The sequence below is a fragment of the Mustela lutreola genome, chromosome 1 (genome assembly GCF_030435805.1).
Source record: "Mustela lutreola isolate mMusLut2 chromosome 1, mMusLut2.pri, whole genome shotgun sequence".
NCBI lineage: Eukaryota > Metazoa > Chordata > Mammalia > Carnivora > Mustelidae > Mustela > Mustela lutreola.
The window spans coordinates 39,159,969-39,181,812 of record NC_081290.1 but is presented as its reverse complement, the minus strand read 5'-3'; the positions used below and the strand labels follow the sequence as shown (position 1 = coordinate 39,181,812).

General features: G+C 35.2%; 1 protein-coding gene across 1 annotated transcript in view; it reads right to left on the bottom strand.

Annotated features, from left to right (window-relative positions):
• LOC131807807 (serpin B6-like) overlaps positions 1-19,394 on the bottom strand; it is a 74,447-nt gene extending 55,053 nt beyond the window's left edge. Inside the window, 1 exon segment of the mRNA XM_059133860.1 lies at positions 19,339-19,394. Within this exon segment, the coding sequence (XP_058989843.1) occupies positions 19,339-19,394 (56 nt within the window).
• Between the last annotated feature and the right edge of the window lie 2,450 nt (positions 19,395-21,844).

Below are 21,844 nucleotides of genomic sequence, written 5' to 3'. Positions count from 1 at the left end.
TCCAGGGCTACCAACTACTTGATATCATCTAAAGGAGTAAACATTATCTTTTGTTCCTTCTTCATTTACATAAGATGGTACCTGTTCTTGAGAAGGCTCCTCTATTATTTCTCTTAGATTTTTTCCATAATATATGAAATTATAGAGGTATCCTTATGTCTCTGACTTGGTGGTAGCATTTGTCATATAGCATTACAATTAATCCGACTGATATTTACTGTCATCAATCTAGTCAAGGTGCCAGAAGTAAAGTTAAATAATCCCACTCCTTAGAGAAACTTAAAATTATTTAATATGGTGAATAAGGCAGTAAGCAGACTACTTCAGGTTAAATTGCTCTAGTTAATTTGACATTTATAGGATTAATGTGGAGATGGATCCATTAAGTTGTCCAAGATTGATTAGAAATGCATTAGTATCGTGTAGTATATTATGGTATAGTATAATATAGTATAGCATAAGCATAGCAGAGCATAGCAGAGCATAGCATATGTATAGATCACCCAACTAACTTTTTTACTCAGACTACTACTCTGGTGATCGGATTTGATTATCTTGGATGTGCATCAATCAATATCCTAATTAAAACTGACTTTTAATTCAGTTTTTAATATGCGAAGTTAATGTACCAACTTAGTAATTGAGAGTTAGGGTGATTTACCCACCAGGCATGGACCAAGTAGAAGAAGTAAATTCAGGTCCTTTAGCATGATATTTGTCAAAAATATTTTGTTCCTGAGTTGTTTTCTTTGTGTTATTCCTCAAATTATTTGGAACCTGTGGAGGGAAAAAGGAATGATATTTGTTAAGGCATCTCTATGATTCCAACACTTAAAACAATAAAAGTGCAAATAAAGTGATTGTTTTCCTATGTGGTCACACTGATAAATTTTTTGGGGGAAAAATAGGCTTTAGATGAGTTTAGGTATTTGACCTGAACCTTGGGCTTTGGTGGAAGATGATGCATTTTCACTTTGGTACTATGTACAAACTAAGATAATGAGGTTTTTACAATCGAATTGAGGTGTAGAAAAGGTATTTTAAGTTACCTAGTATGTTGATATGCCTTTCCTTTCAGCTGAGTATCTATTGCTATAGAGCAATAGTTCCCTAGACTAGCAACATCTCTATCATTGGGACAACCTCAGTTTTGGCTGTACATTAGGGATAGCTGGAGGCATTCCAAACCACCTATATCAGAATTATTGAGGAAGGGACAAAAGCATCAATAATGTCCTAAAGCTCACCAGGTAATTCCAATGTGCAGACAAGATTGTGAGCCATACAGAGGTATATGTGGAATTTTAAGCAAAGATGAGGACCTCAGGCAACTTGCAGGGTTGGGAGACTCAGCAAAGGCAGAGAGGACACTGCGAGGAGCCAGGGCAAGAAGCATCACTGAAGGACGAAGAGAGTGTTAGTTATAAATTTGGGGGGCCTGGGGCACCTGGGTGGCTCAGTGGGTTAAAGTCTCTGCCTTCAGCACAGGTCATGATCCCAGGGTCGTGGGATCGAGCCCCACATTGGGCTCTCTGCTCAGTAGGGAGCCTGCTTCCTCCTCTCTCTGCCTGCCTCTATGCCTACTTATGATTTCTGTCAAAGAAATAAAATCTTAAAAAAAAATAAAATCTTTAAAAAAATAAAAATAAATTCTGGGGGCCTAAGTGCAATGGACTAAATGCTTATGTCCTTCCAAAATTCATAGGTCGAATCCCCAGTGTAATGGTACTATGAGTTGGACCTTTGCAGAGTGAATCCCTCATGAATAGGATTATAAAAAGGATCCCAGGGAGAACTCTTGTTCTTTTTCCACCTTGTGGTTACATAGAGGAGCCTAAAAACAAAACAAAAACAATAACCTGAAAAAGACTCTTACGAGAACCTGACCATACTGATGCCCTAATCTCAGACATCTAAACTCTAGAAATATAAGGCATACATTTCAATTGTTTATAAGCCACCCAGTCTAGAGTACTTTGTTGTAGTAGTCTGAATGGACTAAGAAGTTAATAAGGACTGCTGGGGCATATATTTATTATAGACAGCATGGCCAGAAGCTCTTAACTAGTTCAAGCTTCAAAACATGGGCTACAACAGTTCAATATTCAGGTACAGCATTTCTTAAATAATAGATGTGGCTTAGGCAATAATTCAATTATAAAGTAAAGACCTCTTTCTCTGTAGGTTTTTCTGCTTGATTTTAAACTGCAAGCCAGGTCCATTGAGCCTGTATTACTTCCTAATTGTGTAGTGCTGCCAGGTTTAGCAAATAAGCATATAGCATGCTGTTTAAATTTGAATTTTTGGTAAAAATAAATACCATTTTGAAATAGGTAAATAGATATATGTCCCAAATATCTCATGGGACATACTTATAATAAAAAAAAATGCTTGTTATTTATCTGAATTTCAAACTTAACTGGGCCTCTTGTATTTTAATCTGAAAACCCTTTATTTGTGTGACTCAATATTTAAATTGGCATTATTAGACCTATGTTGGTAGAATTATATCAGCTGCTTTGAATTCTCTTCTGTGTTAAGAGCCAAGATGGAAATCAAAGGAAATGTTTTAATGTTTTAATACAAGTAGCTTGTCTGTGAAATCAGGTGTTTCAAAGAATTGCTGAAGGAACTCCAGGCAGGCTTGCAGATATTGTTTGCTCCTTAAGAAAATATGTTTAAGAAACTTGTAGAAATGCAAAAACAGGAAAAAAAAAAAAAACACCTATTTTGCCTAGCACATGACTGAGGCTTTTATTTATTTTTTTAAAATATTTTATTTATTTATATGGCAGACAGAGATCACAAGCTGGCAGAGAGGCAGGCAGAGATAGAGGAGGAAGCAGGCTTCCCGCTGAACAGAGAGCTTGATGTGGGGCTCGATCCCAGATTGTGACCTGGGCTGAAGGCAGAGGCTTTAACCCACTAAGCCATCCAGGCGCCCCATGACTGAGATTTTAATTACTCTTTTCTCCTCTCCCTGTTTTTACAATTACCATTCAACTCCATCTCAGGTAGTAAACCTCCAGTTTCTCAGCTAGGTCTACCAGGGAAAAGCAAAGAGAAGAAAGAATGTAACCATGTGCAAATATGCACGTGTACGGAGGTGGGATAGTGAAATAGCCTGTTCTATTTTCTGAGCCTGTAATTAAGTCTAATAACAGATGAAGTGAATGCTGTGATGCACACATACACACCCCCAACACACACAACCTAATTCCAACTTTAGGACCAAGACACTCCTTCCCCCCAGCTGCCTGGGTCGTTGTTGCTGACCAGAGGCTTTCTCTCCACTTAAGGAGCTGCCTCCTCACCCAAGGTTAGGGCACCTGCACAGGAGCAGCCAGCATCAAAGGATGAGCGGAGCTAGAGGACTTAACCCTAGCCCTTTGCCTCAATGAGACACTTTCAAAGAACCATCTCAGCTCTAAAGCTTCTCCAGGGATTTGCTGGGGCATTTGTTATAAGTGCATTGCCCTTCAACCTTTGTCTGCCCAATTCTGCTTCCCTCACTAGTTTAAAGTGTTATTCCAAAGATTACTTCCCAATAAAATTTCTGTGTCCAAATCTCTATTTTAGGAGAATATACTTATAAAAATACTCCGCAGCTATATTGTATCTATATCTATATATGTGTGTGTATAGATAGATAGATGATAGATAGATATGTTTTGCTAACCAATACTTAGCTATTTGTCACAAAAGTCCTTATTCTTAAAAAGCAAGCAAACAAACAAAGAAACAAAACAAATAACAACAAAAACCACCTCGACCTCTCCCTGATTTCCACTCAACTTTCCTCCTTCCTTCCTTCCTTCCTTCTTTTTAAACTCTTACATGTTACTGGGTATAAGCCAAAAAAATCTGATTTGCCTTAGTGAATGGAGTTTGGAGATTCTCTAGAGCCCTATTTTATTGACTCCCTAATTTTATTCTAATTTTAGAGAACTCCAAGGAATTCCAAGGCTTTGGAAAACATACTTTGCAACATCTCTGGACTTAACAACTTTAGGAAACAGATATTCTTGCTTTTTAAAGATTTATTTATTTGTTTTTGTTTTTGTTTTTGTTTTGTTTTGTTTTGTTTTGAGAAAAAGAGAGAGTGAGCAATTTGGGGGAGGGGCGTGGAGTGGGGAAATCTGCAGCAGATTTTCCACTGACCTGGGAGTGCCCCATGGGTCTCAATCTCATGACCCATGAGATCATGTCCTGAGCTGAAATCAGGAGTCAGATGCCTAACTGACTGTGCTAACCAGGTGCTCCTAGAAAACAGAGATCTTATCCTATTGGCAATGACAAGGACCAGCGCAATGATTCAGATGTTGAACTGTTACATTCATATAAGCACATTGTCCTAGCATAGCTTTGAGCTCATGATTTTATTCTATTTTTTTAACTTAGCGAATTTATAATCTGATGTTTTCCAATTCAATTTTATTTGAGTACCTCTCTAATCCTGTTAATAGTTATGAGGTCAAAATCATTAAAGAACATTGCTGTTAAAGCTAAAATATAATCCTATATATTTGGTGAAATAATCTATAAATATTTTAATCACAGGCCTTTGAGAAAAAGAAAACTACATTGATGTTGGAATAAATATCTATTATGTGTTGGCCAGCTTTCTGAAATGAAGTAAAAACTACATATATAAAATAAAATAAAAAACCCCGGTCACTCAGTAGGCTTACTTACATAAGGATAAGTACACTGTGTCTTATGTTGTTCTCTCTTATTATTGTACAAAAAAAGATCTTGAAGTGAAAGTCTGTATTCCAGAAGTCAAAAATTCTGATTAATTTTCTGGGAGGAGTTTCATTGTTTTAATAAGAATTATGAATAAACTGAGAATGATATACATTATCATATTATGAAAACATTTGTATATTACTATGTTCTCTGTGTCTTCCATAAACTCCACAAAATTAGTTTGGGGACTTAAGTGGCTATTTAATATCCACAACCAAATCTCTCTTGCTAACAGAATCCAATCTCTTTACCAATACCCAGGTGAAACTATCCTTCAGAAGAATCCAAGTACCTGTCTAGCCCCATTTAGTGAGTCTTCGTGGATACAACACAAACTTCATAATCTTATTCTCATTTCCAATAATTGGTTAAGGCGTAAGTATGTGATAAAATTCTTGCCAAAGAGATTTGAGTAAGAAATGGTTCTAGATGGATTATAGAATATTTCTCTTCAACTTAACACACACACACACGCACTCATTCACACAAATGCAAGCCTAGAATTCACCTTCTTGACATCTTGAATGAAGACACAATACTTAAAATTACTACATCCCTTTTCAAACAATGAGGGTAAAAGCCCATGAAATTTTACAGAATTTGAGCAGGACTCTGATACCTCTGAGTCACTAGAACAACCAATAATGGAAATACTATACTATGGGAAATTTTTCTATTGTAATAAATATGACTCACATTTAAAGATCACCTTGGTCTGGTATTCTGTAACCAAAATCAAATGGATCCTAACTGATATATCTCAGGAACACAGACATTGAAAGCAATTTGAACCTCCTTCTCTCAAGACCCCTGGATCTCTGTTGCTGACTTGATGCACATCTTAATATATCTACCAATTCCTGTAGTTTTGTGAGGTTTTTTTGTGTCCTTCAAATACTTACTGAGCACATGTGATATGTTGTACTGTTCAGTACTGTTGCCAATATAATCATAAGCTTCTGAAACATTTTAAACAATGAACTACATAAGCTTCCTAAAGCTGTTGTAATAACCACAAACTAAATAACTTAAAACAACAGAAATATATTCTCTCGTTGCTCTGGATGCTAGAAATCTGAAGTCTAGTTATCAGCAGAGCCATATTCCCTCTGAATAATATCTGTCCTTATAACCTCCTAACTTCTGGTAGTTGCTTCCAATCCTCGTCATTTCTCAGCTTGTGACACATCACTTCTATTTCTCCCTGTCTTCACATGACTCCCTCTGTGTATCTGGCTCTAAACCTTTCTTGTTATCAGGATACCAGTTATTGGATTTATGGGCCACCCTAATCCAGTATGACCTTATCTTAAACTGAATATATCTGCAAACATCCCATTTTCAAGTAAGATCATATTCACAGTTCTAGGAGAATATGAAGTTTGCTGGGACACCATTCGACTCTGTGCAGGGAGCAATGTAATCTAATTGGAGTTTCAAAAATCTTGTTCTGTCTGCAAAGTGGACCATATTTCTGTTTTACTGATACTCTGCTTTTCTAACTTCATGTAGGCCTAGAAATAAGAACACCAAATAAATCAGATTAACATGTAATTAGAAGTAAATAAGTCCTATGAAAAAGGCAAAGGTCTCCCTCAATACTCATAAAGCATTTACATTAGAGAATAAAACTATACCTGTTGTATTTTAGACTGTTTTGTGACTATGCATCTATCCTTCAGGTTTTATCTACTTTAGGTGATGTTGCCTGTGTGCTTTTTAGATAGATGAACTGTTACTTATCGTAAGTAATTCATGTGTTCATTATACTAGTATCTATTCCTTCAAAAATGTTTATTTTCCAGTGACTGCTATAGGCTCTGGGAATATAGGAATGAATAATAATAACAACAAAAATAAGAAAATAAATTTCTTGGTGATATGAAGATTAAATTCTAATGGGAAAGTGGAAAAGTTAGATATTAAGCAAGCAGGTATAAAACATAGATAAAAACAATTAATGGTAGGCAGTAACGGTGCTATGAAGGAAAACAAAGGAGGACAAGAAGATGAACTACAGGATTTTTCTTTTGAGATCATGTGGTCAGGGAAGATGCCTCTGAGGAAATGACATTTGGCAGAGATATGAATGATGTGAGAATCAAAACCCATCGGTGACCCCACATTTCCCTCAGGATAAAATCAAAACTTCATGTTGTTGGAAAGGCCATATTAATACCCTCATTTCACTCTTTCACTAGTTAACATAGTTAGGAAATTTTAAAAAGCATTTCTTACTAGGATCAGCATGTTTTTCATCAACAAATCTCAGACATATATTTACAGAGTTAAGCCAGTTTAACTTTGAACTTTAAAACAGACATGTACACACAGTATTTTATTCAGTGGTTTCCTACGGTGAAACTTCTCAAAAATTTCAAATAGTCTTTAATCACAAGCCTAATATTTAACTTCTAAGTCTAATATTTAAAAGCCATCTTTCATGCAAACATATATGTGTTTGGTGTATACACACACACACACACACATACACACCTATATATACATATACATATACATATATATATAATTTATAAACATGTTTATTCTCAATAAAATTCATTTAAGCTACTAAACTAGAATTAACATTTTGAAATTCTATGCTTTTTATGTCTTTTTCATATCTCCTAACACAATTATAAAACATAGTTAATATTTAACTTCTACAAATTCCAAAACAGAGTTGTATTTCTTCAATTTTCAGTGATAAATGATGATACAGATAACAGTGATAAAAGATGTCATATAGAGGAAACATGAAAATCTATCAGTATATGCTAAAAGGAAGCTGAATCTCTGTAACAGCAATTACGTAAAATAACTTAATATGTCCAATGAGAAAAGGGTCTTAAAAGCAATTAAATTAAGATGTTTCTGGAGAATAAAGTTAATTCTTGTCACCTCTTAAATACATATGTTTTCAATTATTTGAAACACAATTTAGCAAGGATAGAATTATTATAGTTAGGTCAAACATGTATTCTGCTGATGAAGCAAGTACAAGGCAGGAAATATCAAGCATCTTTAATAGCATCATCTTTAATTACAAAGTATATGGCAATAATGGGCCAAACTACCAACAGAGACATAACTTTTAACAACTACTTTAGTATTATTCTGAGACTGAAACAAATAGGGAGCCCTGAACATAAGCCAAACAAAATAGAATTAATATGAGGTCTATGGGAGAGTCAATTTGCACAGCCACAAGTGCAGTGAGTATTAAAATACTGAGCTACTGTACATGTGTCATAGTTGGTGAATAGTATAATAGTAAGCACAATGAATGGTAAAATTATTTAATAATACACATTCTAGTATATATGATTTTTCTAACATACAGAACCTCTCTGCAGTTCAAGTTTGGAAAATGGAGCACAGGTTTTGGCGTGTATGTCTGTTGCAGGTAGAGTAAGGTTGATACAGATATTTTAATTATTTCAGATGCATATGACAAGTTTCTAAATTTAGAGTTTAGAAGGTCTTGGATGAGGAAAGAAGCTGTTCTACAGAGCTGAGGAAGACTTATTGTGCATCCCTCCCCAGCCCTACAAATACACATACACACAAAGAAATGCCTAATCCTGTCTGGGATCAGGCCCTGATTTCAAAGAACTGAAGAATGTTAGAAATCTGTTGTGTGGACATTATCCATTCCTTAGAAAGGTTTGCAGTTCTTTGTGTTTTGAAACAATCCATTTATGGTGGTTGGCATGGGAAAAGGGGGCCATGTTGGCTCCTTGTGATAAAGTCTTTAGGGAGGGAAACTGTCCATTTAACCTATTTCAGGGTACACACCCCAACATGTCTTGATGGTATGACACTATGACCCCATCTTCCTACAAGGCCAAGGAGACTCTTGCCAGCTCCCTAGCTGCCCTTCCCCTGCTGGGTCTTCTATGTGTCCTGGAACAATTAGCTTAAAACAGCTTTTGAGTATTGACAATCTGTCAGTAATCACTGCTTAAACTTTCTTTGGTTTCCTCTTTTTTTACTCTGGTTTAATAGGGGACCTCAGCCAACAGCTGTCCCTCTGTGTTTAACCAATTGTTTACTGAATGGTCTATGCAAGGAGCATAGTCATTTAACACTCCCTTAATAGAATCAGGCTAAAAAGAGTCAAACTCCTGGATCCAGGAACTAGCTCAGTATATTTCCATGTACCTCACTCTAGTGCTCACCCTACTACCGCATGTGGTCTGAGTTCACTTCACGCTTAGGACAAGTGTGACCTGTGTCCAGATAATAAAGTCATGACAGATGGTGGAGAAAATCTGTCATGAGACAAGAAGGACAGAATGGACAGAAATAAGAGGATAAGATGGGAGGCAGTGACTTCAGTCTGCTACCAAATACTCACTCACTAATGATGTCATTTCATGGAGAAGTCTCGGAAAGGATTAATATGGCTCCTTATATCACTGCATAGTAATAGCTCTATCACAGCAAAAGGTCACATACAACTTCTATAAATTGATAATGATTGGAAATTATTAGAATTAACTGATTAATTTGTGCTACAAGTTAAGTCACATGTTAAATACTTTTTAAATACACAATTTAAATGACTTCAATAACAAAAGAGGATATTTTATAATTATCACATATATTTTGACTCACATATTCATATTACAGTACTGATTATTAAATAATCTGAATATTATCCATGTGCCTAAACTTAAGTGTTTAAAAAGGAGTTTCTGACTTGGACCTAAGTTAACAATTTTTCTAAAGTCATAGAGAAACATAAATGTCAGGAAATATGTCTCAGTTACTATGTACACATTTGACAATTCTTCCAACAATCTTGGAATAGCCAGGTTATGAGTGAATTGGTATCCTTTGTATAATGAGTTTCTATAGAATTAGTTTTTATTTTATAATAGGTTACAATAACATAAATATAATTTTTCTTTATCTTTATAAAATGATAGTATGGGCATCAGTATGTTTATGGATATCAGCTGAACTGATAAAAATCTTTTGGCAGGACAGAGCACATAATCAACAGATCTTAATTTCTTTAGATAATGGAAACAATATGAAAATGAAGAATAAAAGTTTTTTTGTAGTTTTTGCCTTGTTTACTCTCTTGTTTTTGTATAGTATCTTTTTGTTCTCTTATTTTTGGTTTATATAATAACTTTAAAACTGAAATAGACAGGAAAATAAATTGATATAGCTATAACCAGGTACGGAAGGTCTATTATCTGGAGAGTTTTAGAACAGGATGTTACTTGCATTTATCTCTCCATTTTTTATTTAACCTCAAAGTTTCATACTGGTGTGGACTCAAGGGAAAGGTCAACTCTTGATTGAATACCTTTCTGAAATGTGTTGGTCTAAGGTCATCTATTGTTCAAGGATTCCCTAGAGAATTTATTCCTTTCTCATTTGAAATCTTGCTCTCTTTTTTATGGTCATAGTCACAGTAACACATTTTATCTCATGGCAGGCATAGGCTGGCTTTCCTGGACTAGTTTTTCACCCCATAGATGTTGCTCTTTGCCACCTTTATCCTGAGACCAGGATAGGTTATTCAGTCAATGCTCATATACAACTTCGCTCTTTTATTTGAGAGCACCTAAATTGGTTAGCACTGAGCCTCCTACCAAAGGGAAGTCAGTGTTTGCTATCTGAAATTCCCTGTACTAGACATTTTATATTAAGTCACTTAATCCCACAGAGTGATCATTTTAGTGAATGAGAAAACCAAGGGAGGGCGAGGCTAACTTATTAGCCCAAGATCATGGAACTGAGTGATGGACTTGGGCTAGCTTTTCCAGAGCCAACAAACAATGTTGGTCATCATGTTACACTGGCTCTGGTCCTGGACAGGCAACTTCAGGGGCAGAGCCCATCTATTTTTGATGGTGCTTATATCTAGTGGGTAACACAGCATGTACATTTAACACATGGTCTACAAACAGTTGTCGCATGAGCTAATGAATAGTATTTTCACACTTTTCTAGGATAAATACACCATTACGTATTAAACATTTTGAACTCCTTAGGGGAAAATCACAAGGGGCTAGAATTATTCAGAAGTAAACTTCCAGGGATTATATATCTCTTCTGCCAGTCACTAGTCAGGTGGTATTGTGCAGTTTGTCTGTTTAAATGTCTCATATGGGGATGCCTGGGTCGCTCAGTTGGTTAAGCCGCTGCCTTCGGCTCAGGTCATGATCCCAGTGTCCTGGGATCAAGTCCCACATTGGGCTACATGCTCGGTGGGGAGCCCGCTTCTCCCTCTGCCTCGGCTGCCACTCTGCCTGCCTGTGCTCGCTCGCTCGCTCACTCTCTCTCTCTGGCAAATAAATAAATCAAATCCTTAAAAATAAATAAATAAATGTCTCATATGTCACCTGGATATGAAGACATAAATAGAACTTACATCATAGGGTTGTAGAGAATAATAATACAGAGACTGATACAAAGTTTATTCCCAATTGATATGAAGTATTATTATCATTAATATTTACACTTTTTTCATGATTTGTTATAGTAAAATGTTTCATATAAAATATTTGCTTAGATAAGTTTTAAGGAAAGACAAAACTTTCTTTTGGTATCATAGAAAAGTAGAATCCCTTATCAAAAGAATTCATTTATGGGTATTTAATATAATTCTTTGTCCATTTAATCTATAAATACTTATTAAGTAGTAATTATAGTTATAGGTGGTTTGATTGTTAATGAGATACCAGAGAGAGAAAAACATCCCTCATAGACTATAGAGTCTAATGAGAAGAAATGTGAATATCATTACAAAATTCGACATAGTACACAGGAAGTACAAGACAAATTTTAAAGATCCTGTTGGCTTTATTCAGTGACAAGGCAACACCCCATCTACCAGGTAGAAAGGAGCTCTGGTAAATGATATTTTATTTTATTTATTTTTTTATTTTTTATTTTTTTTAAATATTTTATTTATTTATTTGACAGAGAGATCACAAGTAGGCAGAGAGGCAGGCAGAGAGAGAGGGAAGCAGACTCCCCTCGGAGCAGAGAGCCCGATGCGGGGCTCGATCCAAGGACCCTGGGATCATGACCTGAGCTGAAGGCAGAGGCTTTAACCCACTGAGCCACCCAGGTGCCCCTCTGGTAAACGATATTTTAGATGAATAAAATTATATATGAACACTAAAAATATATATGAACTAAAATTATAGAGTACTTATATTCATTTCGAAAATCTAACATAGGAAAAATAGGAATGACAATTTCAAAATAAAGCCTAGAAGAAGCAGGGCCTCATTGTCAGTCTCCTGTAATTCAGGCACGTGTTATTTACATTTGTTTCAAATGCTCTGGTACACTAATAAAGAATGCAAAACCCAGGGGGAAGCCATGACTTACTTCATACTTGCCCTGGATTCCATCTTAATGATAGTCTCATTAACAGAGCAAGAGACAAATAAGCCACATCTTTATAAATTGAAAATGATGTACAATTATAGGACTTGTTCACTGTCAGCCTTCAAATGGTATAATTTGAATAAAGTGCACACTTTCAAAAAATTGTATTTTGGGGCACCTGGGTGGCTCAGTCAGTTAAGCATCTGCTTCCAGCTCAGGTCATGCATGATCCCAGACTCCTGGGATCAAGCCCCTCATCAGACTCCCTGCTCAGAGGAGAACCTGCTTCTCCCTCTCCATCCCTCTTCCTGCTGGTTAACTTTGTTGCTTTCAAATAAATAAATAAATAAATAGATAGATAGATAGATAAATAACATCTTTAAAAAAGTGTGTGAATATATCTACATACCTGTTCTACTTTCTATCCATTCCAAAGTCTGTCATGGTATCATATATGGCAGCAGATGGACCTCTGTCACTTCCTATTTTCCAAGTACTCAGAATCTTGATTCCCATTTCCCAGGTGGCATTGCCAATCCAAATTCTCATGGCTGCATTATGGATCAAAATTTCCTGTCTTCTTGACCCCTTCTCAATTCAATAGTCAATATTTCTCTCAGTAGCCATATACTTTGCCTTAAATTCTCCCACTGCAAACTCAGTTGTTTCCTGGATTTGTTAGACAGAGAAATCTATTATACTCCAAAATCTCCTTAAAAACCTGCATATTCATGGTTACCACTAAATTCCAGCAAAAGGAAGAATTCTCTCATTCCTAGTACCAACTCCTTAGAAACTGGTGAATGTTATAAATCACAATTATTATTTACTTTAGCACACAGACTCATATACAACACAGACCTGATTTTATTGTTTATTCAGCCTTAATGGCTATGTTGTATGTAAATATAGGATAAGAGAGTATCTTTTGTCTTATTATTAGAATAGCCTTTGTCATACTAATAATTTGGGGGAGTGCATTTACATTAGCTTTATATTTTAGTTTGACTAGTCAGAGGGATTTTTTGTTTTGTTTTGTTTTGTAAACTCTTAGAACATCTGAACATACATAAATATTTGTGAGAAGGGATTTGTTTAAGCTACTATATCAGAAGTACTCAAAGTAGCTACAGGGATTGCACACACAGCTAGACGGATATTGCTCTGGAATAGCCCTTGGCTACAATAGACTAATTAGTCTGATTAATGGATTATACACTTCTAAAGAGTTTGTTTTGAAACTATTTTATGGATTACAGAGTATTAAAACATTTGAAATAAAATTTTGCTTTTCTTAAGTTCCAAGAAGTATTTCCTTGCATTATTAACCACCTTAGTATAAAAAATGCAGGTTTTATCTAGGGAGTCATGAAAAATAATACATAGAATTAACTACAAAGCAGATGCCCCATTAATCCAAACAAGTATCATTCCAGATTCCCAGAGACATAGAGACAATTATTTCAGAAACATCAAATTTTGAAGTTTCCTCCACATATGGTAATGGCAGAAATGAGTTACTCATTTCCCAGAGGAAGCCCAAAATTCAGGTAAAGTATAATTATGAACATTTTTATTTTTGTCACTGAATGTAATATAGCATCCAAAACAGTATCAAATGATTCTGACAGATCAATCCCTTTGGAAAATGCACCTGCTCATATTGCTCCCATCATTAAATAGACCAAAAAAAAAAAAAAAAAAAAAATCCAGAAACTTTAATTAAGCCCCGTTCCCTCAGTTAATATCACATCCATCTCTCTTTTCCTTGTCATTGTAATGGTGTGCCATATTCAAATTCTGTTTGTTTGTTTTTTTTTCTTTCTAAATCTTCCCATTCACCCTCAATTTATTACTATAAAAATTTTCTTGGAGCATCTGGGTGGTTCAGGACATTAAGCGTTTGACTTTGGCTCAGGTCATGATCTCAGGGTCTTGGCTTGGATAATTGTGTGTGGGGCTCTCTGCTCAGTGTGAAGTCTGCTTCTTCCTCTACCCTGACCCCTCACCGACTACTCCTGCACACTTTCTCTGTCTCTCTTTCAAATAAATAAATAAAATCTTAAAAAAAAAAAAAAAGGAGATCTTCTTTCTAAGACTTCCAGTGACCAACTTATTCCCAAATTTCAATAATTTGTGTCTTTATGTTTTCATCTGTCTGAGAATTAGTTCACTTCTTTCTCCTTGAAACTATCTTCCTTTTGTGCTAAAACTTTCTTTTGGTCATTCTCTTCTATCTGTGGAGACTCTTTTTGTTATATTCCTTGAGCTCTATTTAAACTTATTTTTGCATAGCATTTAAATTATTTTATGTAAATCAGTCCCTGGCCAATTTTTCTCATTCTAAAATGTCCCAAAGTAAATGCTTTAATGGCTAACTACATCGTTCTGCAGATTCTTTTCTGCTGGGATATAGAACTATATCCCCAGTGTCACAGCGTCCATATCCTTTTGGCAATTTCAGCTATCTCTCCAAGTAAATTATTACCTTGTGTTCCCTTCAGTCCATCCTCAACCAAACCATAAGAATTGGCTTGTAAAATCTAAAATGCTTGCTCAAAATTCTGTAGAATTTCATATTGTTTAGAAAAGATTTCATACCCTTTACCATTGTACAAAGTTGAGCCCCCTTTTACCAGTTTTGCATATTTAACTGATTAAATCTCATGAAAATCTTTTTCTATTTGTAAAATACTACTATATTCAGTCTTGAATTGAATACCAGTTATCTATCAGATACCTTCTTTAGGCACTGGCCTGCAAGGAGGATTGAGATGTAAGTTCTTCCTTTTGGGAACTCTCAGTCTACTGGAGTGAAAAGACCAAATAAAAAGCTAATTATAATATAGAGTAATATTGTAATGACAGAGAGATGTGCAAATACTATATCTAAGAGGAAAACTTAATTCAGACTACTCTGTGACACAGAAAGCTCCCAAAGAATTGAAAGATATGTCTTGAGTTTTCAAGAATTTGAAAGATTTCAATGAAAAACAAGGTAAAAATGAAATATTTAAAGACAGGGATCACTTAAAATATTTTTTCTAACTACCTACTTAACTATCTAGCTATATATGTTTCTCTCAAATTTTTATTCTCAACCTAAAATTTTCCCTGACTTTTCCATTTATTTTGGATGCATTTCTAATATCTCCACTTGGATCTTTAATAATCCATTTAATGTTCACCTCGAGGCCTAATATTTAGTATTAATCCCAAACATAATGATCCGTCAATGTTTTCACATCCTCCTTCTACCATTCTTCTAGTTGCTTAGGTCAAAACCTTTGAAATCTTTTCTATTGCTCTTTTTCTTTTATACCCACATCCAGTCTACTTGGTGTATCGTGTATGTGGGGAGTACTTCCCCATCTCATGGCTTACTGCCCCACCTTCTCCTCACCTTTTCTATTTTTTGCTCAAATGTCTTTTCTAGTCTTTCTGAAATTTTTAAATTATTTTCATTGATTATCTTAGTTATTTTATCTTATTTTACTTTATTTTAAACTAGAATCACCCTCCCAGCTGCCTTTATTTCCCATTTCTGCTTTATTTACATTTGCAGTATTTATCAATATCTGACATGATATGTATTTACCTAATTTCTGGTTTATGTATCTTCTCCCACTAAAATATATACTCTATGAGAATATAGAGAATATAGAGTTTTGTTTTGTTCCTTGTGGCATAACTAGTACTTAGGGAGTACCTGGCACACATTAGCTGCTTAATAAATATTTTGTATTTGAGGGAATAGATATAATTTCATTGTCAAATTATATGTCTTTCAAAGGCAGTCCTATTGAGAATCTGAGAAGTTGATTGAAATGCCCAGAAGGGTTTTTTTTTTCTGTTATTCTAAAATGACTATATAAATCAGAATTATAACAGTTCCTCCATTGATAGGAGGTTTTTGAAACTCATATTGTTTTCATTGGAATAAATAGTAAATGGTATTTATCATCATATATTAGTGCTTTATTTTTTAAAAAGGCATTATGCTAAACATTTTTTTTTAATAAACATATATTTTTATCCCCAGGGGTACAGGTCTGTGACTCACCAGGTTTACACACTTCACAGCACTCACCAAAGCACATACCTTCCCCAATGTCCATATCGTCACATTTAATTCTTGCAACCAGCCTGTGAGATAAGGTAGATCTTTTCACTTGGTTAAGGTTTAGAAGGCCCAAGACATGTGGCTAAATTGGCAGGCAGAAGATTTGAATCCAATTACTTTAGCTCAAGGGTACATGTTTCAGTACTCTCCCTTTCGTACTTTGGATTTAAAAGAATGGTTGTAATGAATAGAACTTTATTTACCCCCTAAAATTAAAATGTTATGTATTCTTCTAAAGTCCCAATTCTGTAGAAAATATCTATATAACTAGATCTTTTTTTAAACATAAGAACATTTGTTCTGGTATCAAGGAAATTGCAAAAGAGTTTAATATAACAGAATTCTGTATCTCATATATGTATTTGTGTATATTCAACAAAAGTGTTTGTTTATAAAGTCACATTTATTTTGCTTTTTTGGACAATATTATATAAGGATTTGCTGTTTAACTATTAAAAACATAATTTTCTTTTTTTTAAGATTTTATTTATTTATTTGACAGATGGAGATCATAAGTAGGCAGAGACGAAGGCAGAGAGAGAGGAGGAACCAGGCTCCCCGCTGAGCAGAGAGCCCAATGTGGGGCTTAATCCCAGGACCCTGGGATCATGACCTGGAGCTGAAGGCAGAGGCTTTAGCCCATTGAGCCATCCAGGTACCCCAAAAGGCACACAATTTTCTAATGTAAGTAATCTAGGTCTTTCATTCAGTTTTCCTCAGCAATTTATAACAGCTCTTTGTTACCACCTCTGTTATTAATTCAAAATGCCTCTAGTCTTATTCAACCTCTACATTTTAGTTAAAGAAAGAAGTTTTAATAGATTGAATTTAAAAATTACATTATAAAAATATTCAGCATCTCTTTCTCCCTTTGTCTTTGTAATTCACCTTCAAAAAACACTTTGATAATATTTGATGGTTAAGGTCTATTTATTTCTAACTTTGTTTCAAAGACCTGAACTGGTTGTCTCCTCTGGCCCACATTTAATTAAATACAGGTATAATTTCTGCCCGTGTTCTCCTCAAGGATTTTGATGGATTCCTTTCGTACATTGAGGTCCTTCATCCATTTTGAGTCTATTTTTGTGTGTGGTGTAAGGAAATGGTCCAATTTCATTTTTCTGCATGTGGCTGTCCAATTTTCCCAGCACCATTTGGGGGGAGGGGGTTGGGGAGAAGGGGGTGGGATTATGGACATTGGGGAGGGTATGTGATTTGGTGAGTGCTGTGAAGTGTGTAAACCTGGTGATTCACAGACCTGGGGATAAAAATATATGTATATAAAAAATATATGTTTATAAAAAATAAAAAATAAAAAAACAAAAAAAAAAAACAAAACAAAAAAAAAAAAAAACAACAACAAAAAAAAAAAATACAGGTATAATTTCTAATTTTCCTTCAAACTGGCTTAGCAATGTTATATTCCTCTGATGTAGTTCGGCTTCTTCCTCTGCCTTTTTTTTTTTTTGACAGCTTGTGTCAAAAATTGATTCTGATTCCAAACAGATGGAATTTTCTCCTTTATCTGGTGCCCCTAACTACCCAAAGAGCTAAAATAGACAAGATTCAGCCAACTCTCTCTTCTGATGATTCTTGTCTTAGACATTTCAAACAACAAAATTCCCTCCTGAGAAAATTATGTTCAGTCATATAACCTTTAAGTGAAAGGATTTGGCTTCAAATGTGTTGGTATTTTTTTTTCTTCTTTGTGAACAGCAGATTATTCTCCTTTGTACTAAATTAATGTCTGAGGGAAATGAATGTCAGAAATTTGGCCCACACAATATTCCATTTCCTTGTCAGTGTCTACCAGGTCTTTTTGGCAGCAACAAAAAGGACTAGCAAGCCACTTTGAATAAAATGTGCTGTATTTTTCAAAGGGAAACACAACACATTAATTTTGCTTATAAACTGTTAAATTATAGCCATGGCAAAATACAGACTTAAAACACTGCTTTATAACTTCAGTAGGGCCACTGGTTTACCAAAATGTTACACACCTCATGCTTGTAATTAAGCTGCCGTACTTGCATTGAGTTACTCAAAATTATTTTTCATTTATAATACAAGTTTTTGAGTTACTTTTTTTGAGTTTTCTCATAACTTTAAAAAAAAAATATGGACACAGATAGCCAAGCATATTTTTGAGGCTAGACTTAGACAGTTCTAAATTTCCTTTTTTTTTTTTTTTTTTTGGACACTGTGTATTTGTATGGAGTTTGTACTATGTGGGAGACTCAGTTCATCTCCCCAACTCCATTTTTCCAATACAAGGACAAGTCCTGGAATAGGGCTAGGGCTTCTTTTTACTTTACTGGCTTTTCACTGGTAGTTCAGTTTAAGGTATCATTTGAAGGTTCTAATCCATTAAAAAAAGGGTAGTCTTTTCAGGGTAGTTCAGAAGGATTGAGCAAACCTTGAGATAACCAATGTGAGCAGCTAGTCACAAAAAGTCTTCAACTCATGAATTGAACATACATCTTAAGCATAGTTAATGAATGATTGTTCGCTTGAATGGAGATGAACAGACTCCCCAAACTGGCTCATCTTTATTGATGCTTTGTCAGTTAGCTTTTGAGACATAAAGCCATTACAAACCTTAGTAACTTAAAACAATAAACATTTAGTTAGAGCACAATTCTAGGAGTCAGCAGTTTGGGTTCGACTCATCTGGATAGTGCTTCTGCTCTCAGTTGGGTTTGCTCATTTGTCTGCAGTCAGTCACCAGCTTGACTGGGGGACCATTCATCTGGGATGGCCTGATCTAAGATGACCTCCATCCTCCCCTGGATTTGTATCTAGCTGGCTATCTTGTTTACCTAGACAATATCTTGTTTACCTAGTCTACCAGTAAAAATAAAGTAACTTCCAAGGCATACTTTTCAAGCCCTGAATTATCATGTTTATTAATGTCCCACTTACCAAAGTGATATGGCCAAAGTTTAAGAAGAAAGTAAGGATTTGAACATTTTTATAATCAATTTATTATTCCCTAGCATTGTTAATGTAACTGTAATCTGTGAGGTTATTTAAGTATAAGTTCTAACCTTGCTGTTTTTCATAAGGAACTTTGATCTGTTCTTCAATATATTCATATGACTTACCTAGTCCTCCAAATCCTGTAAACACCCTTTTCTAAAACCCTTTTGACATATTCCATGGTGATCCTGAAGTGCATTCCCTCCTGCCATAGTAAGCTGACAAATTTTAATTTATTTGCCTAATGGTGTGCTCCTGATGGACACAGTGAGACTTTGAATAGTGGCTTTAGTAGTGTATGTTGAGCTTCTCTGAAGTGTTAGACTATGTTCTAAATGATAGGATTCAAACATACATAAGGAATTGTCCTAGGGATGCCTGGGTAGCTCATTTGGCTAATGCCAGCCTTTGGCTCAGGTCATGATCCCAGAATCCTGGGATCAAGCCCTGCATCTGGTTCCCAGCTCATCAGGGAACCTGCTTCTCCTTCTGTCTGCCGCCCCCCTTGCTCATGCTCACTCTTTCACTCTCTTTCTGACAAATAGATAAATACAATCCTTAAAAAAATAATAAAAAAGGAATTGTCTCTATCCTTGAGATTTGACTGTCTACCTGGCAAGACTATTCTAAAATTTAAATTCTGGATACTATACCATGGATGAGATGTTTGTACAATACACAAATACATGTTTTTTTTGAGAAGTTATTGTTTAGTCCATAGGCAGAGGATTTTTAGTACAGGACATGATGCCTTTGGTAGGAAGAAAGAGCCCAACAAATTAAATAGAATCAAAGAGTTTATTTAAAAAACAAAAACAAACAAACTAAAAAGACTCCCTCTTGCTCCTGATCGTATAATTTTACCTGAGAGTATACAAAGGGAGTTGCACAATTTTATTGGGTCCTCTTCCAAAACCATTACTAGATCCACATAATGCAGTGGGATATCCCCAAAGCAGTAAACAATAGCCAGAAGAAGGTAATTTCATAGTTAAAGCTCCCACAATTTAACATAAAGAAATCACATTTTAAGACACAATAAAGAACCCAATGGTTTAAATGCCATATTTGTTTGCAGATTGTCTCTGTTTTCTTGACATATTCCTTCTAAACTTAATGCTTGGGTAGACTGGGTAATGCTAAGTGAAATCTGGCAAGATGTCACACACACACTGAAATCTATTCTCCATTACTAAACACCCTTACATTCGGATCTTTATTCAAAAATATATTTTATCATAATTCATCTTTCCATTCCCTCCCAGGTCTTAAAAGAAGGGTTAATACTCTTTTATTCTAAAATAAAGTTTTCCTTCTCTATTCCTCCTTTTTCCCTTTTGGTGTGTTTTGGTTTATGGTCTATCAGTTAGCCCTCTTTATTTCTTTATATCTTTACTTTCATTCTGCCTGTGAATTCTTTCCCATCTGGAATGGAAAAAAAAAAAAAAATCTAGGCATGGATTACTTTAAGAACACTTCCTTTGGGGGCACCTGGGTGGCTCAGTGGGTTAAGCCGCTGCCTTCGGCTCAGGTCATGATCTCAGGGTCCTGGGATCGAGTCCCGCATTGGGCTCTCTGCTCAGCAGGGAGCCTGCTTCCTTCTCTCTCTCTGCCTGCCTCTCAGTGTACTTGTGATTTCTCTCTGTCAAATAAATAAATAAAATCTTTAAAAAAAAAAAAAAAAAACACTTCCTTTGACCTTGATAACTTCGAAGTTATCATTCTATATTTCTTTTTGCTCTGCATGAAAGAGGCAGTTCTAGCAAGGATAAACTTAACAAAAGTCCTTCTTTCTACTACTGCCTACATTTTCAATCTTTAAATTTACTACTCATACTTTTAATGCCCTTACTTCATTAAAATCACTATCTTTACAGCACAAAAGCTCAGCAAAGCTCATTTATTTTGCCCTAATCCTGAGAAATCACACCCTATGCTGCCTCCTTCTTCTTCTTCTTTTTTTTTTTTTTTTTTTTTTTTTTTTTTTTTTTTTTTTTTTTTTTTTTATGCTAAGAGAAGGAGAAAGCAGAGTCATGGGTGGTGGTAAGAGTGAGAATTAATTTATCTCAGTCTCCAGAAGGAGAGGATATCTTGTGTTTTCTTCTTAAGTAATTCCAGTGGTATTCTTTACATGAGTTTGGTTGATTTCATGAGACATACCACTTACTTGAAAATAATTTCTTGTGTGTTTCCCCTAATAGATCATCTTTTACTGCAGAAAGGTTCATACTTCATGTCACTTTATTTTTGCAGGACACAGCAAAGAACATGAAAACTTACAAGGTGCTCAATATCTTTGCTGGCTATTGATGGTTATAAGAGCCAATAACCTGAACATCCTGATATGTTGGCAGTTACTTAAAGAACAGTGCATCCTGAGAGATGAACAAGGTTGTTGAGAAGATTGGTAAAAATTTTAATGCTTGCTTCAACACTTTTAAATATTGTATCTTTTTAAACTCTATTCTACAGGGAGACAGGCAAATATACTTCAGTTCATTTTCTCCATTTTTCCATTTGTCTCTAAGTAACTGAGTTTTTTGTGGTCCAATAATAGGATACCTCCATCAAAATCTTGCAGAAGCAAATCAGAGAAACAAAGGAGAGAAAGATTAAAATCTCACAAAACAA